Below are 27,760 nucleotides of genomic sequence, written 5' to 3'. Positions count from 1 at the left end.
GTTGAGTCTTGGGACTCCAGGGATGCTCAGGTGACACTTGAGAACCACTGTTTTAAACCATTTACAGAGCTCATGGATGTGAAATGATAAAGGGACGCTTGTGATGAAACAGGCTTTAAACTTTCACTTTTACATTTCTTGCTTTCTTCTTTGATTTGTCTTTTTTTTAATGTATACAGCAGGTTCTTATTAGTCATCAATTTTATACACATCAGTGTATACATGTCATTCCCAATCTCCCAATTCATCCCACCACCATCCCCAACGCCCTGCGGTTTTCCCTCCTTGGTGTCCATACGTTTGTTTTCTACAACTGTGCCTCAATTTCTGCCCTGCAAACCAGTTCATCTGTACCATTTTTCTAGGTTCCACATATATGCGTTAATATACGATATTTGTTTTTCTCTTTCTGACTTACTTCACTCTGTATGACAGTCTCTGGATCCATCCACGTCTCAACAAATGACCCAATTTCATTCCTTTTTTATGGCTGAGTAATATTCCATTGTATATATGTACCCCATCTTCTTTATCCATTCGTCTGTCGATGGGCATTTAGGTTGCGTCCATGACCTGCCTACGGTAAATAGTGCTGCAGTGAACATTGGGGTGCATGTGTCTTTTTGAATTATGGTTTTCTCTGGGTATATGCCCAGTAGTGGGATTGCTGGATCATATGGTAATTCTATTTTTAGTTTTTTAAGGAACCTCCATACTGTTCTGCATAGTGGCTGTATCAGTTACATTCCCACCAACAGTGCAAGAGGGTTCTCTTTTCTCCATACCCTGTCCAGCCTTTGTTGTTTGTACATTTTCTGATGAAGCCCATTCTAACTGGTGTGAGGTGATACCTCATTCTAGTTTTGATTTGTATTTCTCTAATAATTAGTGATGTTGAACAGCTTTTCATGTGCTTCTTGGCCATCTGTATGTCTTCTTTGGAGAACTGTCTATCTAGGTCTTCTGCCCATTTTTGGATTGGGTTGTTTGTTTTTTTAATATTGAGCTGCATGAGCTGTTTATATGTTTTGGAGATTAATCCTTTGTCCGTTGATTTGTTTGCAAATATTTTCTCCCATTCTGAGGGTTGTCTTTTTATCTTGTTTATGGTTTCCTTTCCTGTGCAAAAGCTTTGAAGTTTCACTAGGTCCCATTTGTTTATTTTTGTTTTTATTTCCATTACTCTAGGAGGTGGATCAAAAAAGATCTTGCTGTGATTAATGTCAAAGAGTGTTCTTCCTATGTTTTCCTCTAAGAGATTTATAGTGTCCAGTCTTACATTTAGGTCTCTAATCTATTTTGAGTTTATTTTTGTGTATGGTGTTAGGGAGTGTTCTAATATCATTCTTTCCATGTATCTGTCCAGTTTTCCCAGCACCACTTATTGAAGAGACTGTCTTTCTCCATTGTATGTCCTTGCCTCCTTTGTCATAGATTAGTTGACCATAGGTGTGTGGGTTTACCTCTGGGCTTTCTATCTTGTTCCATTGATCTATGTTTCTGTTTTTCTGCCAGTACCATATTGTCTTGATTACTGTAGCTTTGTAATATAGCCTGACGTCAGGGAGTCTAATTCCTCCATCTGCGTTTTTTTTTCCCTCAAGACTGCATTAGGTATTCGGGGTCTTTTTTGTCTCCATACAAATTTTACGATTTTTTGTTCTAGTTCTGTAAAAAATGCCATTGGTAATTTGATAGGGATTGCATTGAATCTGTAGATTGCTTTGGGTAGTATAGTCATTTTCACAATATTGATTCTTCCAATCCAAGAACATGGTTTATCTCTCCATCTGTTGGTACCATCTTTAATTTCTTTCATCAGTGTCTTATACTTTTCTGCATACAGATCTTTTGTCTCCCTAGGAGGGTTTATTCCTAGGTATTTTATTCTTTTTGTTGCAATGGTAAATGAGAGTGTTTCCTTAATTTCTCTTTCATATTTTTCATCATTAGTGTATAGGAATGCAAGAGATTTCGGTGCATTAATTTTGCATCCCGCACTTTTACCAAATTCTTTGATTAGCTCTAGTAGTTTTCTGGTGGCATCTTTAGGATTCTCTATGTATGGTATCATGTTATCTGTAAACACTGACAGTTTTACTTCTTCTTTTGCAATTTATATTCCTTTTATTTCTTTTTCTTCTCTGATTGCTGAGGCTAGGACTTCCAAAACTATGTTGAATAATAGTGGTGAGAGTGGACATCCTTGTCTTGTTCCTGATCTTAGAGGAAATGGTTTCAGTTTTTCACCATTGAGAATGATGTTTGCTCTGGGTTTGTAATATATGACCTTTATTATGTTGAGGTAGGTTCCCTCTATGCCCACTTTCTGGAGAGTTTTTATCATAAATTGGTGTTGAATTTTGTTGAAAGCTTTTTCTGCATCTATTGAGATGATCATATGGTTTTTCTTCAATTTGTTAATATGGTGTATCACATTGATTGATTTGTGTATATTGAAGAATCCTTGCATCCCTGGGATAAATCCCAGTTGATCATGGTGTATGATCCTTTTAGTGCAGTGTTGGATTTTGTTTGCTAGTATTTTGTTGAGGATTTTTGCGTCTATAGTCATCAGTGATATTGGTCTGTAATTTTCTTTTTTTGCCGTATCTTTGTCTGGTTTTGGTATCAGGGTGATGGTGGCCTCGTAAAATGAGTTTGGGAGTGCTCCTTCCTCTGCAATTTTTTGGAAGAGTTTGAGAAGGATGGGTGTTAGCTCTCCTCTAAATGTTTGATAAAATTCGCCTGTGAAGCCATCTGCTCCTGGACTTTTGTTTGTTGGAAGATTTTTCATCACAGCTTCAATTTCATTACTTGTGATTGGTCTGTTCATATTTTCTGTTTCTCCTGGTTCAGTCTTGGAAGGTTATACCTTTCTAAGAATTTGTCCATTTCTTCCAGGTTGTCCATTTTATTGGCATAGAGTTGCTTGTAGTAGTCTCTTAAGATGCTTTGTCTTTCTGCGGTGTCTGTTGTAACTTCTCCTTTTTCATTTCTAATTTTATTGATTTGAGTCCTCTCCCTCTTTTTCTTGATGAGTCTGGCTAATGGTTTATCAATTTTGTTTATCTTCTCAAAGAACCAGCTTTTAGTTTTATTGATCTTTGCTATTGTTTTCTTTGTGTCTATTTCATTTATTTCTGCTCTGATCTGTATGTTTTCTTTCCTTCTGCTAACTTTGGGTTTTGTTTGTTCTTCTTTCTCTAGTTCCTTTAGGTATAAAGCTAGATTATTTATTTGAGATTTTTCTTGTTTCTTGAGGTAGGCTTGTATAGCTATAAACTTCCCTCTTAAGACTGCTTTTGCTGCATCCCATAGGTTTTGGATTGTTGTGTTTTCATTGTCATTTGTCTCTAGGTATTTTTTGATTTCCTCTTGGATTTCTTCAGTGATCTCTTGGTTATTTAGCAATTTACTGTTTAGCCTCCATGTGTTTGTGTATTTTTTGTTTTTCCACTGTAATTCATTTCTAATCTCATAGTGTTGTGGTCAGAAAAGATGCTTGATATGATTTCAATTTTCTTAAATTTACTGAGGCTTGGTTTGTGACCCAAGATGTGATTTATCCTGGAGAATGTTCTGTGCGCACTTGAGAAGAAAGTGTAATCTGCTGTTTTTGGATGGAATGTCCTATGAATATCAATTAAATCTATCTGGTCTATTGTGTCATTTAAAGCTTCTGTTTCCTTATTTATTTACATTTTGGCTGATCTGTCCATTGGTGCAAGTGAGGTGTTAAAGTCCCCCACTATTATTGTGTTACTGTTGATTTCCTCTTTTACAGCTGTTAGCCGTTGCCTTATATATTCAGGTGGTCCTATGTTGGGTGCATATATATTTATAATTGTTATATATTCTTCTTGGATTGGTCCCTTGATCATTATATAGTGTCCTTCCTTGTCTTTTGTAACATTCTTTATTTTAAAGTCTATTTTATCTGATATGCGTATTGCTACTCCAGCTTTCTTTTGATTTCCATTTGCATGGAATATCTTTTTCCATCCCCTCACTTTCAGTCTATATGTGTCCTTAGGTCTGAAGTGGGGCTCTTGTAGACAGCATATATATGGGTCTTGTGTTTGTATCCATTCAGCAAGCCTGTGTCTTTTGGTTGGAGCATTTAATCCATTCACGTTTAAGGTAATTATCAATATGTATGTTCCTATGACCATTTTCTTAATTCTTTTGGGTTTGTTTTTGTAGGTCCTTTTCTTCCCTTGTGTTTCCCACTTAGAGAAGTTCCTTTAGCATTTGTTGTAGAGCTGGTTTGGTGGTGCTGAATTCTCTTAGCTTTTGCTTCTCTGTAAAGCTTTTGATTTCTCCGTGGAGACTGAATGAGATCCTTGCTAGGTCGAGTAATCTTGGTTGTAGGTTCTTCCCTTTTATCACTTTAAGTGCATCATGCCACTCCCTTCTGGCTTGTAGAGTTTCTGCTGAGAAATCAGCTGTTAACCTTATGGGAGTTCCCTTGTATGTTATTTGTCATTTTTCCCTTGCTGCTTTCAGTAATGTTTCTATGTGTTTAATTTTTGCCACTTTGATTACTGTGTGTCTCGGCATGTTTCTCTTTGGGTTTATCCTGTATGGGACTCGCTGCACGTCCTGGACTTGAGTGGCTATTTCCTTTCCCATGTTAGGGAAGTTTTCGACTATAATCTCTTCAAATATTTTCTCTGGTCCTTTCTCTCTCTCTTCTCCTTTTGGGACCCCTATAATGCGAATGTTGTTGCGTTTAATGTTGTCTCAGACGTCTCTTAGGCTGTCTTCATTTCTTTTCATTCTTTTTTCTTTATTCTCTTCTGCTCAGTGAATTCCGCCAATCTGTCTTCCAGGTCACTTATCTGTTCTTCTGCCTCAGTTATTCTGCTATTGATTCCTTCTACTGTAGTTTTCATTCCAATTATTGTATTGTTCATCTCTGTTTGTTTGTTCTTTAACTCTTCTAGGTCTTTTTTAAACATTTCTTGCATCTTCTCGATCTTTGCCTCCATTGTTTTTCCGAGGTCCTGGATCATCTTCACTATCATTATTCTGAATTCTTTTTCTGGAAGGTTTCCTACCTCCACTTCATTTAGTTGTTTTTCTGTGGTTTTGTCTTGTTCCTTCATCTGGTACATAGCCCTCTGCCTTTTCATCTTGTCTATCTGTCTGTGAATGTGGTTTTTGTTCCACAGGCTGCAGGATTGTAGTTCTTGTTTCTCCTGTCTGCCCTCTCGTGGATGAGGCTATCTGTGAGGCTTGTGCAGGTTTCCTGATGGGAGGGAGTGGTGGTGGGTAGAGCTGGGTGTTGCTCTGGTGGGCAGAGCTCAGTAAAACTTTAATCCACTTGACTGCTGATGGGTGGGCCTGCGTTCCCTCCCTGTTGTTTGTTTAGCCTGAGACAACCCAACAGTGGAGCCTACCTGGGCTCTTTGGTAGGGCTAATGGCAGACTCTGGGAGGGCTCACGCCAAGGACTACTTCCCAGAACTTCTGCTGCCCGTGTTCTTGTCCACACGATGAGCCACAGCCAACCCCCGCCTCTGCAGGTGACCCTCCAACACTAGCAGGTAGGTCTGGTTCAGTCTCCCGTGGGGTCACTGCTCCTTCTTCTGGGTCCCACTGCACACAGTAGTTTGTGTGTGCCCTCCAAGACTGGAGTCTGTTTTTCCCCCAGTCCTGTCAAAGTCCTGCAGTCAAATCCCACTAGGCTTCAAAGTCTGATTCCCTAGGAATTTCTCTTCCCATTGCCGGACCCCCAGGTTGGGAAGCCTGATGTGGGGCTCAGAACCTTCACTCCAGTGGGTGGACTTCTGTGGTATAAGTGTTCTCCAGTCTATGAGTCACCCACCCACCTGTTATGGGATTTGATTTTGCTGTGACTGTGCCCCTCCTACTGTCTCATTGTGGCTTCTCCTTTGTCTTCGGATGTGGGGTATCTTTTTTGGTGAGTTCCAGTGTCTTCCTGTCGATGATTGTCCAGCACCTAGTAGTGGTTCTGGTGTTCTCACAAGAGGGACTGAGAGCATATCCTTGTACTCCACCATCTTGGTTCAGCTCTTATTTGTCTTAAGAAGTTGAAATCTGACAATTTTACTTTCGTTAAAAAAAAGGAAAATATTTTTGTTATGTATTCATTTCCTGTGTCATGGCACTGTATGCTCTTTGGATCTAGTGTGGACCTAGACTTATCCTATTTTTACCAGGAAACAATTAGTCACTCAAGGCTATCATTTCTTTTGTAAATTTATGATATTTATCCAAGCCTTAAAAAATGAGTTCTGAAGATATTGGTGCATTGAAGAAAGACCATCTCATTGTATTAAAGTAGTACCATTCATTAAAAGATTTTTTAAAACCCATGTCTCTGGAACACACAATACTGTCATGCATATTTAAACATAAAATAAATGGTTAGACATAATTTTGTTAATGAAAAAATTTATATGTTGAAGAGACGTAATTATTAATAAATCTCCTAAGGTATACAGAATATGTAATAGAGATTGATGAGTGAATCAAAGTAAGTAACACTAGAAAAGTAAAAATTAGAAAAAATGAGAGGCAATACTTAACGTATCTATATGAATGGCAATGACGTGTAAGATACAATAAGCCATGAAGGAATAGTGTGTTTGGGGGGAGAGGAGGACATGGGACTGCTTCTCTGAAGAAAGAATTTGTTCAGGTTAGTATTTGTATTAGTATTTGTATTAGTATTCACATTCTAATAAACGGAAACTTTGTTTTTGGATTTTTCAGAGTGGGATTCTGCTAGTTTGTTGCTCAATAATGAGACTTGTCAAAGAGCTGGGCATTTGAAAGTTGATGATAAATATCCATTTGTGTCACAATCAATGACCAAAAATCAGTCAGCATCCACAGAATTTGGACAGATGACCTTAACAGATAAAGAAAAGATTAATATCGGAGTGTTGTTTCTGTTAGGGGATTACACGCTCCGTGACCTGTGTGAGTCACAACTGCCAGAAAACAGAGACAGCAAACAATGTAATAAATAAGCACAGAGCACTCAACCGTAGGCCACCTCGGCATGGCTTCACCATAATCCTGATGTTTCCAAAATCATTTTGTGGCAAAATCTGCTTTGTGTCTACTCCTTTTATTCAACCTGCAGCCAAACGTCTTTTAGCAAGACGTTTACATTCTTCCTCTGACCAAAGCAACATAATAAATAACAAAGGGAATTAGGAGAGAGAATAGGTTCATTAGGCTAGTATTTAGCATACACCTGAGAGTGGGTAGCAAGATTATATTTAGAACTTTGGGACTAGTTGGGAAACCTAGGCAGACATCTGAAGATTCCCTTCTCAAAATGTAGTTTCTTAGCTTTATTTTTGTTTAGCTCTGAATTCATTAGTATTAGTTATAACTATATTCAATGTAACGAAAAAAGCACCTCCAAAACCAAATACTAAACTATTTCTTGTATTTTGTATGAGTTTATATATTTTAGAATTGGCTTTCCCAGCAGTAATGGGAGTCATTGGGGATTGCTACATAGTCCCTCCTTCTTAGCTGTGTCCACATAGTATACCAAATTATTATTTTTAATGAATTAATAGTTCACAAGGGATATTGGTTTTAAGGAGTGCTGATCATTTAAAGATAGTGTAAGGAAAATCAATTCTAATTCTACTAGGATGCCCAGTCTATTGATTAACCACATCTAATATATGTTCTACATAAATACCGATTAATTTAGTGCCCTTAATCAGTCATATGATCAGGGCTATAGTAATAAATCATACACTGTTTTCTTTTTCCAGTCCTATAGTTTTATCTTCTTGTCTTTCCTTACCTGTGGAATTAATGTTACATTTACAAAAGATTCTCAGTTATCTCCTAGAGTAGTGACTACAAGCTATAAACTCAAAGTTTTTTTTATCTATACAAGTGACTTGTTTGCTCTCATTTTTCCATGAGCTTGGTAGGTCCAAGAAGCACAAATTCAAATGAAACACCTACACGAGCCCCCTCAACACAGGAAGATGTGAAACAGGAAAACTGGAAACTAAATACAAGCAACTTAAAACAGTTCATGCAGATCATTTCTCTTCTCAGTTGATACCTTTTATAAAGTAATAAGCAGAGTCTAGTTCTTGAGGGGCCCAGGATTCGTGCATTTATTTATTTAATAAAGATTTATTCTATGCTGGGTCCTGGTAATTTTATATCCTAAATATTTCTGGAAACAGTTCCTCAGTGTAGCCTGCATCATCTTTTTTTTTTTTTGCATTATAATGCCATCAAATTCTTCTCCCTCTATTTATTTGTATGGCCTTCAAATTCATCCCTCCCGCAGCATTTAGAGTGATCTATCTCAAATGCACCAGTGATCGTGAACCACTCTTTAAAGCATATTAATGTCCAGCCATCTTAGAATGACACGAGGCTTTCGTAATCTAACTTCTACCTGACTCTCCCTCTCTAGCCCTTTCTGTCTGTCCTTTGCTCTGGAATTCTGAACTGCTGGTGATGCTCTCTCATCTATCCCTGTATTTTAGACAACTATTCACCCTGTTTTATGTATGCTTCTCTGCCTGTCTTGCTACAGCTTTCCATGCTCTCTCCCTTTCCTGCCCTCTATTCCCTTGAATCTGACTGACCTCACTGTGTAAGTCTCAGCTCAGGCATTATCTCTAGAAAAGCCATCCCTGACACCTTTTATCTACATTCTTCTTTAAACTCCATGTTTAGTACTGAGCAGGAACTCAATAAATAATTATTGAGTAAAATAAAGACTGTTTATACAAAGATGATTTCAAGAGATTGCCCTCTACAGTCTAGAAGCAAAGAGGATAGACGTGAAGAAATAATTTACAGTTCAGGTGATGAAGATACACTAGAAAAATCTATAAAGTACTAAGGTAGCTACTAGGAAAGAGATACCTATTTGGGGAAAGAGAGCTGTAATCAAGGAGGACTTCACGAAGCAGGCTGAGTCTTAAAAGATGAAAAGAACTTTGTCAGAAGAGTAGAGGAAAACATTTCAGATTAAGGAACTGATAAAAGCATGAAAAGTAACAGTAATTTTGGAAACCATGAATAACGTTGCAGTTGAAGCTTGGTGTATTGTTAAATAGGTACTATTATGAAGTAGAGAACAGAGTATATTGTGACTTTCTATGTTTGTCCTGTATTTTTAAATTTTGTTTGTTTGTTTGTTTTGCGGTAAGCGGGCCTCTCACTGTTGTGGCCTCTCCCACTGCGGAGCACAGGCTCCAGACGCACGGGCCTAGCGGCCATGGCTCACGGGGCCAGCTGCTCTGCTTCATGTGGGATCTTCCCGGACCGGGGCACGAACCCGTGTCCCCTTCATCGGCAGGCGGACTCTCAACCACTGCGCCACCAGGGAAACCCTTTGTTTGGTTTCTGATTGTTCTGTTCATTGATGTTTGGTGGATGAATTTGTCAATGAATCTTTGAGATGTTTGTGTGCCTGTAACCTGGTGACATCTGGTATTTCCCAGATGGTTTGTTGGAGTTTTAGGTAATTAGAAGTATTTCTTAAAGAAGTAAATATTCAGCTAAAGATTAAGCTTAATTTAAATTGTCATTTGATAAAATTTTTTAAATCTATTTTTATAAAGATTATGTCTTTTATCTAACTGTTCTAAGTAGTTAATTTTAACTAAACATATAGATTTGTCAGCAGAACTAGACTTAGAAATAACATCGGAGGAAGCACAAGAAAGGCTTGATGGAAGTGAAAATAACCACTCACAGGTATGTAAAAATGTAAATGTAAATTTCTGGCTCAATATTGTTTTCTATGTTTTAACAACAGAGTTCAAGTGAAATTACCTTTCAAAATTAACCTCTTAGAATTGATAGATAATAATTTAATAGTTAGTTTTTATAGTGCTTTAATTACAAAGCTTAAAATATTGTTAGAATCTATTATAATTTATAGTTAAACTTTGTCCTTGGAATTGAGGCAAAAAAATTTCCTGAATATTGTTTGCTTCTTCCTTATATGATAACGAAGGTGATAATCAAATACTGAATCGTATGATTAAGCAGTTGAAATTATGAACAGTATATTAGTGATGGTCCGTGAGTTAGATTCATGGAAGGAGAAATCATTCCCAGCTGTTCAAAATTTGCAGTTTCAAATTGCCAGTCACTAATGCCAAGATTAAAGATTTATTCTGTCTTGTGACCTCTATGTAATCGACCTAAAGATCGACATTCAGGGAGAGAAGGGGTCATACAATCAACCCAATTGCCTATTAAGGAAGCAGACCTTCCAGAATTGGACCTTTGTTGTTAGGGTACAAACAATAACTTTCTAATTTATTTCATTTCAGGGTAGGAAACCAATAAATAATATTAAACAATGTTTTATCCACTTTCATTAGTGGATATTAGAATATAATATAACTGAATGAAAGCAGGTATTACATCAATGTATAATACTATCATAATATATAATTTGCATTAAAATTTAGGAATTTGTTCCTCTTTCTGATTGATGTTAATTGATTTTGGCTCCTAGTAATTTAAGGTTTGTCTATTCTCCAGTTACTAGTCCTTAAAAAAAAATGCTTACGTGCACATAGGGACTTTTTAAGGTACGGTGAGGTGAAATATTTTTAAGTAAGGAAGCCTTTGTAACATTAAAAATCATCTCCTAATTCATTTTTGGTAGATTTAACATATATGAATTATTTAGTTCAAACAAACAGTGACAAAATTGGGTTGGTGAGTTCATGTTTTTCTCCTGTTTCAGGCTAAGGCAAGTTATTTTTCACTTCTTAGTTGTAATCCAGTGATTTGTGAGTAGCTAAACATAGATTAAGAAGTTTAATGGTTAAAGTTTAATTATTTTCAATTTTTCTTTGTCTGTACTTGATTACTTAAGGATAAAGTTATTTTACAAACATGTACCCTGACAGAAAAGACATCTGAAAATCAAATCAAGCCAATTGATCTTCCACTTTTGCATCTGCAAAAAATGCCTCAAGAACCAGAAATGAATAAGGAATGTGGTAGAGAGGACATATCTGTATGTTCAGGACTTCCTTGTGTACAAAAGCATGAGGAAATGTGGATCAAATGAGGCAAATTAGGGTGGAAAAATAACTTCAAACGCATCACAAATAAGTTAAAGTGGAAGTTTGGTGGAACTTTTGAAAAATACAAAATTACTGTTTGTCCTGAGGAAGAGCCACTACATGATAACCCTAAAGAAGGAGCAAACATAAAGGAAATACCTTCTAATTTGACAAATAATATACCTGACTGTCAGGCAAAAGTTGCATTTTGAGTATTTGTCTCTCTAGCATTCCAAGCATTTCCTGAACAAAAAGAACCCAGGCTTGAAAATGTTTTTCCATCTTATTTAACCTCTGGGCCTTGGGGAAATTCTTGTCCGTCATCTTCACAGCTTTATTTAAATGAAAATAAATTAGACTATGAAAGTGATAAACCAGACACTGAACATGTTTTTAACAAAAATGAGGAGAGTTTTTATAATGATACAGAAAATAAAAAAGTAAGGGACTCAGTAGTTACATTTGAAATGCAAGAAGACCAAGAGTTTGATATGCAAATGTTACAAAATATGAACCAAAATACCACTAATTGGAAATTAGACTCGGATGTATACCTCAGTCTAGTAATCCCAAAAGACTTTTTGATTTATGGCTTGCCCGCTCCAATGAAATGAAACACATGCTTCAACTAAAAAGTCGTGATATTTCTGCTGTTACAAATACTTATAAGAAAACCAAACCAATACAAGACTGGTTCCAGAAGCCATTGCTTGCAGATAATTGCAGTGCTAATAACTATAAAAGCATGCAACCTGAATTAGAAAATGGGAGTTCTTCTCCACCGAATAGTAACAGAACATCCAAAGTGTATCTAAATGAAGAATTACAGCAAGATATGCAAAGGCTTAAGAATGAGATAAGCATGTTACAAGTAGAGTTCCAGGCTTTGGAAAAAGAGAAAATTCAACTTCAAAAAGAGATAGAGGTTCATTTGCTGCTACTTTGTTCTTTCTCTTTATCAATGATCTCTGATCCATTCTGATTTTCCACTTAGTAATAAAATGGGGTCAGCTAAATAGGTAATTGTGTAGAAATAGATTACTTCTGCCATCTAAATAACAGGAAACTATTTTCATGGCTTTTGTTCCTTAATCAACCTAAGTCTCTCTCTGTCAGTCTTTCATATGAACTGGGAAACTAATTTAGCTACATACCATGTGACCTTCTGAGCCAGAATTTCCACAAAGGAAATTGCTTAAGAAATATAATAAGCTAGGGTTTGGGTTTTTTTTTTTTTTTTAATCTATTGGGTTTTAAATATAAATTACACTCTATAGTATGGGAAGGAAGCAGTGACTGAAAGAAGGGACATAAACACGTATTCCTGCTAAACTGATCTCTTTATTGTGCTTTAGTGTATGCGATCTTCTTTGCTTTACTCAATCGCTTGGCACTTAGAATTCCAACATGGCCACTTCAAGATATTTTTAATAACAAATACATGTACTCCCACATATTCTTTAATCACCACTCTCAGATGTTTCTGTTGAGTCAGACCTTTACATTGTGTTGTTTAATAAAATGTGGTAAGTTTTGACATGTATGATTTTATCATTTAGGTAGTATAAACCCTCAGCAAAACAAATTCAGTATTTATCTCCAAAGGAGAAAACTGAGTTTTGATGTGCAATGAGGGTTTTTTTTTCCTTCCAGTAATAGATTTTTTAATTTGTTTGTTTGCTCTTTTGTGTATGAGGTGCATTGACTGAGTTTTAAAGATAGACAAAAATCTGTAGATATTCTCCTTTGAAAGAAAAAGAGATGAGCCCTACCCCCAACTGAGGCATTAAATTACTTTGCCAAAGTCACACTTTTAACTTATCTGATTAATCTGATGAATTCATTTGGTAATTTATCAGATTCAGGGTTACAGAATTGTATCATCTCTTTTGGTGCCATGAAATGATAGGAAATGCCACTTTAGGGGCTTTGGAATAATCATTGAACCTTTCTTGGTTTTATTCCCATTATTGGTAAATAGTGGGGCTAAAGTAGATAATTACTTCTATACCCTTTAGCTATAAAAGTTCATGGTTATTGAATGTGAAATTGGGAGGCATTACTCATTTTCCAGAATTCCACACTAACTAACAGTTCATCAATTTCACTCTACTCCTGTTTTTTGGTAAACTTTGGTTCATATATTTTAGTGAACACCGTCACTTTTTTGATATTCCCAGGATCCAAATGAAAAAAGAATTGTAAAAGGCAGTGGGGGAAGAATAGCTTCAGTGCAGAAAGAAGGATGTTTCCTTTTTGTTACTGAAGCACCAAGGTGTCCCGTCCTCTAAATTTGGCTGTTTAATGCAAAATCCAGGTGGTAAAGACCAAAGAGGACAAATTTTGTGTCTTTGTCTCTTTATTTCTCTGTCTCTGCCATCAGACAGGGAAGAGTGGATGTGAATAGCTGCACCACATTAAGAAAGCCCTTTTTGAAATTTTTAAAATTTTATTTCTTTTCCTCAAACAGAAAGAAGCAGACTTTACAAAAATTTCAATGACTTGTAATTAAAAAAATTAAAGTAAGCACAAAACTATTTTTATTGCTTAAAGCCGGGGCAAACTCTGAGTCAAGTAATTAATGACAATGAAAAGGTCTTTATAATGAATAAGGTAATAACAATTATATGTAGTGTCAAACTTTCATTAAAGGTTGAAGAAGCAAAGAAGAAGCACAAAAGTAGTGAAATGGAAGTATCAGAAAACATATATGATGCTGATGATAGTGGATTAATTCAACAGAGAAAGAGCAGAAAAACTAATAACCAACAGTTTCCTACCATGGAGAATGAAGATTCTGATAGGTAAGCCTATGTCAGTATTTAACAATAGATAATTGTTATTTTCCTATAAAACAAGTTCTCATTTGAGCTAATGTTCATGATTAACAAATTTTATATTTTTCTAGGGTTATAGTTATTTCTAATACTCTTGTCCTTTAGCCTTAATACTAGAGTTAATTGGTTAACACACCACTGTATTACAGTATTAGAGTATTCTGGATTTGACTGTATACTTACCTTTACCAGTGTGTTGTATATTTAAATATATTTTATGTTACTAATTAGCATCCTTTGATTTCAGCTTGAAGACTCCTTTCAGCATTTCTTGTGAGGCAGGTCTAGTGGTGATGACCTCCCTCAGCTTTGCTTTGTTTGGGAAAGCCTTTATCTCTCCTTCATTTCTGAAAGACAACTTTTCTGGATAGAGTATTCTTGGTTGGCAGGTTTTTTCTTTTAGCACTTTGAATATGTCGTCCTACTCTCTTGAAATCCATTGATAGACTTATGGGGGTTCCCTTATAATTTACAAGCCTCTTTACTTTTGCTGCTTTTAAGACTCTCTCTTTGTCTTTGATTTTTGACAGTTTTGTTATAATGTCTCCTGGCGAGGATTTCTTTAAGTTGAGTTTGCTTGGTGACCTATGTGCTTTAGGAACTTGGATATCCAAATCTCTCACCAGGTTTAGGAAGTTCTCAACCATTTTTTCTTTAAATAAGCTTCTGCCACCTTCTCCCTATTTTCTCTTTCTGGAACTGCCATGATTTATGAATTATTTCTTTTGATGGTATCTGGTAATTTATGTAGGCTTTCTTCCCACTTTTTCATTCTTTTTTTCTTTATTCTCCTCTGATTGGATAATTTCAAAGCTCCTGTCTCTTAACTCACAGATTCTTTCTTCTGTTTGATCCATTCTGCTGTCAGTGCTCTTTGTTGCATTTTTCCTTTCATTCATTGTATTCTTCAGCTCCAAAACTTCCATTTGGTTATTTTTTATTATTTCTATCTCTTTGTTAAACTCCTCATCTTGTTTGTGTATTACTTTCCTGATTTTATTGGGTTGTCTTTCTGTGTTTTCTTGTAGCTCACTGAGTTTCCTTAAAACTACTATTTTGAATTCTCTATCAGGTAGATTGCAGATCTCCATGTCTTTGGGATTTGCTAGTGGAAAATTATTGTGATCTTTTGGTAGTGTCATGTTTTCTTGATTTTTTTTATGCTACTTGAAGTTTTGCATTGCTGTCTTTGAATTTGAAGTAGCAGTCACCTATTCCAGTCTTTAATAACTGCCCTCTCCAATGTATCCCAACTTGCATTTTTTTGTTCCAGTGGTATGCTGGCACTTCTCTGCTGGAAACCTGGATTTCCACAAAGGCTCTCTCGTCTGTGGGTGATTGTCTAAGACAGTGTTTTCCAGGGGTTCCCTGGACGTTGCTAAGAGTGGCTGGAGCCAGTTCATGGACCACGCAGGGTCCACAGCTGGGCTGTGGTCTGCATGTCTGTTACCACTTGGGTGGGCAGGACTCTTCCCAGGTCCCTTGGTTTATGGTGCTGGATCCTGCAACTGCCACAAAGCCACTTTTGTCTGTGGATAGATGCCAAATTGTTGCTGGTGGTGGAGGGATACTATGAGGTACCTATCTTTCAGCCCTGATGCTGACATGACCCCAACATGTGGGTCTTTAAAAGTAAAAACCCTTGTATATTTCATCCTATCAAATAATGCAAGTAACATTATGTTTTTCCTTTCATTGTCAGCTTAATCCAATTTAATGCTTTGTTAATATTATTATGGTGTATTTTCTTTGTCCTTTAATGTTACTCTTTCTATTTATTGTTTAATCTCTTTTATAGAAAATTAATTACCAATGCAAAGATTTTATGTAAAAAACAATAGGTTTAGGTATTCTTTGTATTTTAAGTATTTAATATTTGCCTGAAAAGAATCTTTTGTTTTTTCAGGGCAACAAAGGAAACATCTAATGAAAAGAACAAGGTAGAGTAAAAAACTAATTATAAAAAATATTATCCTGTAGTAAAAAATTACTTTGTGAAAGGTATAGTGGAAAAATAGAAAATCTTCCTTTGTTGTAGAAATATTTACTTTGAAAAAATAATTTAGAAACACTGTTGATAAAATTATCCCTTTGATAAAAATCTGTTCTTTTAAGAAGTATCTGTGTTTTTGCTTTAATAAAGAGATATTTATCACCTCTGTACACTTAGTATATTTTATAAGTATTTTGGGGACATTGTGAAATAGTATTTTTTATTTGTAGGTCAAAGAGCAAATTAATTCTATGGATGACCTTGATGACTTAACTCAGTCATCTGAAACAGCTCTTAAGGATTGCCAGATGCTTTACTCTAATTATAAGAATTTCATGTTGCTAATAGAACAACTTGGCATGGAGTGTAAAGGTAGGACCATGGTATAAATATGTATATTTATATGTATATTTTTGTGTATACTGTTGTAATATTTTATAGAATTCACCAGTGTAGCCATTTGGGCCTGGAATTTTCTTTGTGGGAAGGTCTTTAAGTAGGACTTTAGTTTCTTTTTTAGATATAGGGCTATTTAGTTTATTTGTTCTTTCTTTTTTTTTTTTTTTTTTTTTGCTGTATGCAGGCCTCTCACTGCTGTGGCCTCTCCCGTTGCGGAGCACAGGCTCCAATGCGCAGGTTCAGCGGCCATGGCTCATGGGCCCAGCCGCTCCATGGCATGTGGGATCGTCCTGGACCCGGGCACGAACCCGTGTCCCCTGCATCGGCAGGTGGACTCTCAACCCCTGTGCCACCAGGGAAGCCCTATTTGTTCTTTCTTGATTGAGCTTTGCTATTTTCCCTCTTTCAAGGAATTTACCTACTTCATCTGAGTTGTCAAATTTATTTACATAATGTTCATAATATTACTCTGTCAGTCTTTTAATATCTATAGAATCTGTAGTAATTTCTCATTACTCATTTCTGTGAAATTGGTAATTTGTGCCTTCTCTCTCTTTTTTTTTTTTTCATTATCAGCCTGGCTAGAGGTTTATCACTTTTATTCATCTTCTGAACATATTTGGTTTCACGGGTTTTTTAAAAAATTATTTATTTATTTTTGGCTGTGTTGGGTCTTCGTTGCTGTGCTCAGGCTTTCTCTAGTTGCGGCAAGCGGGGGCTACTCTTCATTCAGTGTGCGGGCTTCTCATTGCTGTGGCTTCTCTTGTGGTGGAACATGGGTTCTAGGTATATGGGCTTCAGTAGTTGTGGCATGCGGGCTCAGTAGTTGTGGCTTGCGGATGGTAGAATGCAGGCTCAGTAGTTTTGGCACACAGGCTTACTTGCTCTGCGGTATGTGGCATCTTCCTGGACCAGGGATCAAACCCGTGTCCCTTGCATTGGCAGGTGGATTCTTAACCATTGTGCCACCAGGGAGTCCCTCATTGATTTTCCATGTCTTTTTTGTTTTGTTTGTTTTGTTTTTTCTCATTGATTTTTTCTTTGATGTTTTTTATTTCCTTTCTTCTGCTTGCTTTCGGTTTACTTTGCTCTTTTTTTAAAAAATATTTATTTATTTATTTTATTTTTGGCTGCGTTAGGTCTTTGTAGCAGCACGTGGGATCTTTTGTTGCACTGCATGGGCTTCTCTCTCTAGTTGTGGCGTGTGGGCTCAGTATTTGTGACACTCCAAATGGGGTGTGGGCTCCAGCGTGTGTGGGCTCTGTAGTTGTGGCATGCTGGCTCTCTAGTTGTGGCTTGCGTGTTCAGTCGTTGCAGTGGGCGGGCTTAGTTGCCCCATGGCATGTGGGGTTTTAGTCCCCCGACCAGGGATTGAACCCATGTCCCCTGGATTGGAAGGCAGATCCTTAACCACCGAACCATAAGGGAAGTCCCCTAATTTACTCTTTTTCTGGATTTTTATGTTGGAACCCAAGGTCATTGATTTGAGACCTTCTTTTCTAATATAGACATCCAGTGCTATAAATTTTCATGCAAGTAAGCAGCATTCCACAAATTGTAATATATTATGTTTTCATTTTTATTCAGTTCAAAATACTTTGTAATTCCTCTTTTCATTACCTCTTTAATCCAAGGATTATTTAGATGTGTGTTATTTAGTTTTCGAATATTGGAGTATTTTCCAGAAATATTTTTGTTCTTGATTTCCAGTTTGATTGCTTTGTGGTCAGAGAACATACTTTGTATGACTTAAATCCTTTTGACTTACTCCTTTATTTTATAACCCAGAATATAGTCTTCTTTTGGTAAGTGTTCCATGGCTACTGGAAAAGAATCGTGATGTTCAAGTCTACAGTATCCTTGATGATTTTCTGCCTGCTCTTTCTATCACTTACTCATTGAGGTGTATTGAAATCTCAGATTGTAATTGTGGATTTGTCTATTTTTCTTTGCAGTTCTCTCAAGTTTTGCTTCATATATTTTGAAGTTACTAGGCGCATAAACGTTTAGGGTTGTTATGCTTCTTATTAATTGACACTCTTATCATTATGAAATGACCTTGTTTATTGCTGATAATGTTTTTTGCTCTGAAGTCTACTTTGTTTGGTATTAATATAGCCAGTCTAGCTTAGCTTTGTTTTGTCACATGTTAGTGTGGTATATCTTATTTCTAACCTTATTACAAATTTATGTCTGTATGTTTAAAGTGCATTTCTTATAGGTGGCATACAGTTGGGTCTTGCTTTTTGATCCAGTCTGACAATCTGCTTTTTCTTAAAAATTAATTAATTAATTTATTTATTTATTTTTGGCTGTGTTGGGTCTTCATTGCTGCGCACAGGCTTTCTCTTGTTACGGCGAGTGGAGGCTACTCTTCATTGTGGTGCACAGGCTTCTCATTGCGGTGGCTTCTCTTGCTGTGGAGCACAGGCTGTAGGCCCATGGGCTTCAGTAATTGTGGCATGTGGGCTCAGTCGTTGTGGCGCATGGGTTTGTTGCTCCATGACGTGTGGGAGGACCAGGGCTCAAACCTGTGTCTCCTGCATTGACAGGTGGGTTCCTGACCACTGCGCCACCAGTGAAGTCCCTGACAATCTGCTTTTTAATTGAGGTTTTCAGACCATTTTCACTTAATGTGATTATTGATACAGTAGGTATGAATCTGTCATTATGCTGTTTGATTTCTGTTTATCCCATCTGTTCTTTGTTGCCCTTTTCTTTTTCTGCCATCTTTTAGATTAAACAAGTAATTTTTATGATGTAGTTTTATTTTTTTGTTTTTTTGGTTTATTAACTGTAACTCTTTTGTTTCACAATTTTAGTGGTTGCTTTAGGGTTTACAGTATTTTACTTAGGGTTATCACAGTCCACCTTCAAGTAATATTGTACCACATCATATATAGGATAAGAATATTACAAAATAGTTTACTGCCACTTCTTCTCTCCTTGTCAGATCCTCCTGGATCTGTGGGATTGTAGTTTTCATTAAGTTTAGAAAGTTGTTGGCCATTCTTTTCTTCAAATATTTTTTTTTCTGTTTCTTTCCTCCACCTCTTTGGGGCATTGTATATTTAGCCACTTGAATTCCTGGTCAGGGAATTAAGGTCCCGCATGCTGTGCGGCATGGCCAAAAAAAAAAAAAAGTATTTGTTCAATGTATGGATGAGTGAAGGTGAAAATGCACAGTGCTTTATACATAAAAATTACTCATATATTTCATTTCTATCTTTGTTTTCTTCCTAATGCAGATTCTGTTAGCTTATTGAAAATTCAGGATGCAGTTCTTTCATATGAAAGATTAATAGAACTTAAAAAAGATTACTCTGAACTACTTACAGAAAAAAATAAAAAAATGGAAAGTAAGGTTACTGGGCTACAAAAGGAGCTATCAGAAACAAAAGAAATGAAATCACAGTTAGAGCATCAAAAAGTGGAGTGGGAACAAGAGCTCTGCAGCTTGAGGTATTGAACGTCTTGGTTTTAAAGAAATATTTGAACTGTTTTTATTTACTGTAATACTACAGATGTGTATTTACTTTAATACTACGGGAAGTTTTATACCTGCTAACTTACCTGCTGGGATTTTACAGGGGAGAAAACTTCATTAGTATTGTGGAGTATGAAATTCTTGGAAATAATACAGCAAGTTCTTAACAGTGGATACTTCTACTAATAATTTAATGTATATATTTCCAAATCATCATTTTCATGACCATACAGAAGTCCTCCATACGAAGCCTCATTTTTTTTGTAATATCTTTTTTTAATTTTATTTTTTTATACAGCAGGTTCTTATTAGTTATCCATTTTATACATATTAGTGTATACATGTCAATCCCAAGCTCCAAGTTCATCCCACCCCCCTGCTTTCCCCCCTTGGTGTCTATACGTTTGTTCTCTACATCTGTGTCTCTATTTCTGCCTTGCAAACCAGTTTACCTGTACCATTTTTCTAGATTCCACATATATGCGTTAATATGCGTATTTGTTTTTCTCTTTCTGACTTACTTCACTCTGTATGACAGTCCCTAGATCCAACCACGTCTCAACAAGTGACCCAATTTCGTTCCTTTTTATGGCTGAGTAATACTCCATTGTATATATGTGCCACATCTTCTTTATCCATTCGTCTGTTGATGGGCATTTACATTGCTTCCATGACCTGGCTATTGTAAATAGTGCTTCAATGAACATTGGGGTGCTTGTGTCTTTTTGAATTATGGTCATTATTTGTTTAGCAAATTGAATGTCAGTTATTTTTTCATTTTTGTGTATTATATTTAATGCTACAAGGAATGTCTCTTCTATAAATTCATTTCTACATTTCTGGTTATTTATTTGGAATAAATTCTTTAATATTGTGTTATTTGGTTAAAGTATGAGAACTTTTTAAAAAGGTCTTTGATCCATGTTTCTAAATTGTTCTCCAGAAAGTTTATATTTCTTTACACTCCCACCCACAGAAGTATGAAATGGCCATTTTTCTGAAGACAAAATTTTTAAAAACATTTATGTAGTTTTATTCTTAACATATGCATGGATGAAATAAAAGGTAAAAATGGAAGGTAATTACTGATTAGTTTATTCAATATCTCTTTCATACATTGATAAAATTAGTTGTGCTGAAAGCACAGAATACTCTCTATTTAATTAATTTATATGGATCCTGCCTTACGGGATTTAAAGTTATTTATTAAATAGATAATAATCAACAAGTTGAAAATGTTACAAAAGAAGAAACATAAAAAGTGTGGGGCAACAGATATTAGACTCCCTAGCCTAGTCTTGGATTACAGTGTCTGAAGATATATGTTCTGTAAAAGGCATCTGCAGATTTTATCTGGCACTGTAAGTCATTTAGGGGTACCTGTAGTATTTTATGAAGTTGAAATTTTATTTCTAGTGAACTTATAAACTTGTTTCTAAACAACAGCTTCTCTTTTTAACTAGTAACTAAATTATCTGTCCTAAAGGAGGAGTAATTATGACAGTGTGGAAAACAGGGTAATTTTCGGCCTAACTTCACTGAATAATTTCAAAATTTCTTTCCTACACTATTCACCAGAGTTACTCTTGACTAAAACTTACTTAAGTGGCAGAATGTTTTTTCATTGCTACTTTTCAAGTATATATATCTTTATGAAGAGATTGAAGTGAGGAATTAAAAATATGAGACCTAGAAAGGAAAAAAAAAACTGGAGAACAGAAATTTCATTAGGATACTAAATCAGCGGGTGAAGAGCCAGATCATAAAATGAACTTTTTATTTTCCAACAAAACACATTTTAAGGTAAGCATATTTAACTGCAGATTCACCCTAAAACAAGAAAAAAAGAAGAGAAGAAATGCTGACAGGTTATATGAAAAAATTAGGGAGCAGTTAAGAAGAAAAGAAGAGCAATACAGTAAAGAAGTTGAAATGAAACAACAACTTGAACTCACTCTCAGAGCACTAGACATGGAACTGAGGACTGTGAGAAATAATCTGAATCAGGTAAGTTAATCTTTGGTGAAAATTTCAAATTTCCAACAGTATTTCCTCAGTATTATTTGTAATATCTCTTTGATTTAATATATATTATTTAGGTTTAAAACAAATAAAAAGTGTTATCTCATCCTAAATATGAACTATGACATTTATAGCTTAAATTATTAATTTCTTGCCATTCTTAGCTTCTAATACATGCTCTGTGTATGTTTTCTGAATGGAGGAATGGAAGGTAAATTGAGCTTAATGATTAACATAATGATTGGCATTTTTGGTCCATTCGAAAGTAATATTCTTAATTCCAATCCATGTGTTAATTTTGGCTTTTCTATGTTAAAATACAGGGTAAATTGCCTTGAGACTGCGATGGAACTAGTTAAATGCTTTGTAAAAAGATTTTCTTTCACAATACTATATCTCCCTGTATTTTTGCTCTGTGATAATTTTAGCAGTCATTTAATTAAAATCTTAAGTTATTCATGTGGGATAAATATCCTTGTGTTTATTTTAAAAGGCTACTTCCTTTTAACAGTCTTTTTTTTAATTCTGCTCTTAAGCTTTTGACTTTTTTTTTTAATGGTATGAGACCAAAAACCTCATGAAATGTGTCTCCAGGTTGTAGAAGAGCGAAATGACGCTCAGAGGCAGCTTTCTCGAGAGCAGAATGCCAGAATTTTACAAGATGGAATCCTGACCAGTCACCTTGCCAAACAAAAGGAGATAGAAATGACTAATAAGGAAATGAATTCTGAGGTATTTTCTTTAATCATTTTCAAATATTTGTGTGTATGTATCTGTATATGTATATATTTTAAAAACCAATACTATACATCACAGACAGTGTAGAGGATATTTAAAACCTATTTAAATACATTTTGGGGAGGGGGTTGACGTTTCTTGTCCATTGGATATTTAATATTTTTAATTCAAACATAATTGAATTATATTTGATTAAATTTAATTCAAGTAGTATTTTTAATTTAAATCCATTTGTCTCCAACAGTCAAGGAGTGACATACAATAGCCTCATCCAAGGAGAGGCTTTTAATATTTTCCATAGGAACTGATGAACTTTTCATAATCTGAAACTATTGCTACCATCTAGAAAAGTCTGCACCCTGATGGCGGTTTAGGCAGGGAAGACCATGTGTGCTCCACCATCGACCACACTACCCGACCAAATCCCAGCACTGAATACGTTCTTGCTCTCTGCTTTGGAGTGAACATGTCAATCACTATGCACCTCATCATTTTCAGTGTCTAAATCAGAGTCTGTTCTTGGCTTCACTGTCATTTCTTTAACCAGTACCCCATCAATGACATTTTCACATCACTTACAATTTTTCAGTATCGTAAAAGCTGCAACATTAGTTGTAAAAACATTTTTTTGTGTGTGTTTGTGGTACGTGGGCCTATCACTGTTGTAGCCTGTCCCATTGCGGAGCACAGGCGCCGGATGCGCAGGCTCAGTGGCCATAGCTCATGGGCCCAGCCGCTCCACGGCATGTGGAATCTTCCCAGACCGGGGCATGAACCCGTGTCCCCTGCATTGGCAGGTGGACTCTAAACCACTGCGCCACCAGGGAAGCCCGTAAAAACATTTTTGAGCACTTAAAAAAAAATATTTCCTTAGAATAAACTTACAAAATTACCAAAAAAAAGAGAGAAAACCCCAAAACAAACAAACAAAACAACATTATGGTTTTTGGCAGTGATTTCACTTCCTTGATAGATTAATAGAGAGGTTGGTTTATCCCTTCCACTGATGGTAAGGAGGAAAGGTATAGCCAGTTCAGAGACCATCTTTTGGATGTCATTCTTCTACTTGTGAGAAAATTAACACTTTGCTCCATGTGGTGTCCTATTTCAGTACAAGGAACTTTTGAAAATAGTGATAGATATGCCATAATATTTATTTAGTGATAATTTATTGATAAGTATTTTATTTTTAGTGAAACAGTTCATTGTATTTCCCCCTACCTTACTATTTTAAGCATTATGAAGAGAGAATAAAAGTTATTGCAGCAGTGAATAATCTCACGATTTTCTAAGATCTCTATAAATTTTACCTTATTTACCACTAGTGTATGCACCATAGTGAAATATAAGGCTCATTTCATATTTATATGTTTGTACTAGAGAACTAGCTGTGGTTTGGTGTAAGAGGACTCATAGTAAAGTCAGAAGACCTAGAGAAAAGCCTGCAGCTTGCTTGTATTTTTGACTTCCTCATTTCCAGGACTGTCATAGCTAAATGAGTTAATTGATGTTTGTAGAAGTGCTTAGTACAGTTATCAGTAGATGTGATTCTTGTAACTGACTATAAAAATATTAGAAGCGTAGAATATTTATGGAATATTCTCAGGACTATATAAATATTAGGAACATAGAATATTTATGGAATATTCTCAGGAAAAAAAAATTTTAGGAAATTTAATCTGTCAAAATATATACAGAGCTAAGGCTTTTACTATGGGGTAGCTGTATAGGTTAGATAGCAGACGTAATATTTTTTTAAGCTAGCAGGTGGTATTTTATTTTATTTTTTGTTGAAGTATAATTGATTTACAATACTGTGTTATTTTCAGGTATACAGCACAGTGATTCAGTTATACACACACACACACACACACACACACACACACACATATATATATATATACCTTTATAGATTCTTTTTCCAAATATTGAGTGTAGTTCCCTGTGCTACACAGTAGGTCATTGTGGGTTATCTGTTTTTTATATAGTAGTGTGTATATATTAATCCCAACCTCCTAATGAATCCCTCCCCCTCTTTCCTCTTCAGTAACCATAAGTTTGTTTTCTACGTCTGTGAGTCTCTTTCTGTTTTGTAAATAAGTTTATTTGTATCATTTTTTTAGATTCCATGTATAAGCTATATCATATGATATTTGTCTTTCGGTCTGGCTTACTTCGCTCAGAATGATAGTCTTTAGGTCCATCCATGTTGCTGCAAATGGCATTATTTCATTCTGTTATTATGGCAGAGTAGTATTCCACTGTATAAATATATCACATCAGATGCAATTTTTAAGTATAGTCAGATTTATTAATCTTTTATTTTAAGCCTTCTGGGTTTGTTATAATTTAGAGAAAGGCCTTTCCAATTCTGAGCTTCTTAAAAATTCTCCTGTGGTTTGTTTTTTACTTTCATGGATTCATTGTCTTCAATTAAATTTTTGAACTTTTGAAGATTTCTGCTTGTAAGAAGTCTGAGGTTTGTATCCAACCTTATTTTTTCCAGTTGGATATCCACTTATTGCAGCCTTTTCATTGTATCAACATATAGGTTAGTCTTTCAGAGGAAATCATGAAATGTCAATTTATTGAGTACTAGCTAAAAATCTCCTTTATTTCACTTAGGTGTCCGATAGTCCTGAAAAAGAAAAAGATCTGTTACATAAAAACCACATGTTGCAGGATGAAGTTGCCATGCTAAGACTGGAAATCGACACAATAAAATGTCAGAACCAGGAAAAGGAAAAGAAATATGTTGAGGACATTGAAATTGTAAAAGAAAAGAATGATGATCTTCAAAAGACAATAAAACTGAATGAGGAAACATTAACAAAGACAATATTCCAATATACTGGACAGCTTAATGTTCTGACAGCTGAGAATACAATGCTAAACTCTAAGCTGGAGAATGAAAAACAAAGCAAAGAAAGACTGGAAACAGAAGTGGAATCCGACCGTTCTAGACTGGCTACTACCATACATGATCACCATCAAAGTCAGACATCAAAAAGAGACCTGGAACTTGCCTTCCAGAGACCAAGAGATGTGTGGTTACGCTTGCAGGACAAAATGAATTTTGATGTGTCTAACCTGAACGATAACAATGAGATGCTTTCCCAGCAACTTTCTAAAGCTGAAAGTAAATTCAGTAGCCTAAAAACCAAGCTCCATCACACGAGGGATGCTCTCAGAGAAAAGACTTTGGTGTTAGAACGTGTACAGAGAGACCTAAGCCAAGCACAGTGTCAAAAGAAGGAACTTGAACACATGTATCAAAGCGAACAAGGCAAAGTGAATAAATACATTGGAAAGCAGGAATCCTTAGAAGAGAGATTATCTCAACTCCAGAGTGAAAACATATTGCTCAGACAGCAACTGGATGATGCGCAAAACAAAGCCGACAGTAGAGAGAAGACAGTAATTAACATCCAAGACCAGTTTCAGGAGATTGTGAAAAAACTTCAAGCTGAAAGTGAAAAACAAGGTCTGATGCTGGAGGAAAGGAACAAGGAGTTAATCAATGAATGTAATCATTTAAAAGAGAGAATGTATCAGTATGAAAATGAGAAAACAGAAAGAGAAGTAAGTATCCAAGAAGAGAAATAATTCTCAGACTTCCTGAAAGAAAATTCAAAGTGATTTTGATTATGGCTAAATGTTGAATCTAGTTGAATAGAAATAATATATAGACTGTAAATCAGCCTAAAAGCATACCTTGTATCAAGCAAATAAAGAATTAGTCCTGAGAGGTGCTTTACTTTGAGTAGACATTGTGTCACCTATGAAATTTTAAGAGATTAAGTTATAAATTGTTAATGGGTATAGACAGGTATTAGTAATTTACTCTTCTACTGCTAAGCTAATAATTTTAATCTTTATGTCACCACATTTTAGTATCATGAGGAAGCAGATAAATGAAACGCTCAGATCTAAAATGAATTATTTTGAAATTAAGGTTCAGTTGTGTGTATTACCTTGACAGTCAATTCCAGATTTCCCAAATGAACTGATGTGTTGATGCCATATCTCATAGTACTTTTCCTTCAGTAGCTTGTCATAACTTTTTAGTTGATATAATTTTATTTTTATTCATGTCAATTTGAATTAATTTGAGAAATAGCTCAGCCTCAAACCATGTATTCTTATGACCTCTCAACTCCTTAAAGGCATCTACTTTTCATTAACTCATAATTTGGGATTAAAGTAGTGAGCTTTAGCAAAACTATACTTGATTTAATCTTCCCACTTCTATTTATAATTTACTGGGAACATTTTTACAAATAATTTGCTCATAATTCTCATTTCAAGGCTCAGTTACTATCATCTGGATATAAATCTGTCCAATACAAAGAGAATTGTAGCTCTCTGTGACTTATTAATTTGGCATTGGACTCCCATTTTCAGACTAGCGAAGGGTGGCAGATTCATGAGTAGCAGGAATAGGGTGGGGGACATAGGGGCTTCTATCGGGAGTCAGAGGGCTGCCCTGAAGGTCTCATTTTAATTCTAGGAATTAAAATGGGAATGACCTCATTTTAATTCTGAGATAGGAATCTATTGAGCACTGGATTGAATATGTGAGGATCTCTGAAGTTAATGGAAGCCTCCAGTAGAGAAGAGGGAAGATGTTCCCACCACTCGTCCCACCTACACACCCATTTCTTTCTGAGACTTGAGGAGGTCCTCAAGCTCAGCAAATTGATTGGGAAGGTCGGGGAGTGGATAGTGGGACTGAATCCATTGTCTAAGTAACTTAATAGCGATAAGGCCGGAGGGTAACACCTTCTGTGTCTTAAACCAAATTCAGTGAGCAGGAAGGTGCACATACAAGGAGAAGGAGAAAAATTGATGTCTCTGGTGATAGTTTTCAAAGTACATAGGTTGGAGTTATCTATTATTAACATAACTTAATAATAAGTTAATTTATAAAATCAGTGACAGAGTATCTTATTAGGCACTTGTGAGACAACTTCAACAAGAACTGGCTGATACCTTAAAAAAGCAATCTATGTCAGAGGCTTCACTGGAGGCCACGTCACGTTATCGTACTAATTTAGAAGATGATGCACAGGATTTAAAGAAAAAATTACGTCAAGTCACAAGTCAGGTATGTATGAAATTTAACGTGTCAATACTTAATGTATAGGATAAAGTGTTTTAGGATACTAATTTTCATGGCTGGCTTTCTTTTGTATTTTTGTTACAAGCAAATTTATTACAAT

At 35.7% G+C, this 27,760-nt stretch overlaps 1 protein-coding gene across 1 annotated transcript in view; it reads left to right on the top strand.

The window, feature by feature from the left end:
* LOC309802312 (ankyrin repeat domain-containing protein 26-like) overlaps positions 1-27,760 on the top strand; it is a 162,158-nt gene that overhangs the window by 109,159 nt on the left and 25,239 nt on the right. The window contains exons 32-40 of the mRNA XM_082617748.1: positions 9,649-9,731; positions 13,715-13,866; positions 15,806-15,839; positions 16,123-16,264; positions 19,540-19,753; positions 21,602-21,785; positions 22,395-22,532; positions 25,164-26,120; positions 27,493-27,645. Of these exons, the coding sequence (XP_082473874.1) occupies positions 9,649-9,731; positions 13,715-13,866; positions 15,806-15,839; positions 16,123-16,264; positions 19,540-19,753; positions 21,602-21,785; positions 22,395-22,532; positions 25,164-26,120; positions 27,493-27,645 (2,057 nt within the window). The remainder of the gene's footprint in view (positions 1-9,648; positions 9,732-13,714; positions 13,867-15,805; positions 15,840-16,122; positions 16,265-19,539; positions 19,754-21,601; positions 21,786-22,394; positions 22,533-25,163; positions 26,121-27,492; positions 27,646-27,760) is intronic.

The sequence above is a fragment of the Mesoplodon mirus genome (genome assembly GCF_964341445.2).
Source record: "Mesoplodon mirus genome assembly, chromosome: 4".
In the NCBI taxonomy this organism is placed as follows: Eukaryota; Metazoa; Chordata; class Mammalia; order Artiodactyla; family Ziphiidae; genus Mesoplodon; species Mesoplodon mirus.
This window is presented reverse-complemented; position numbering and strand designations above follow the sequence as displayed.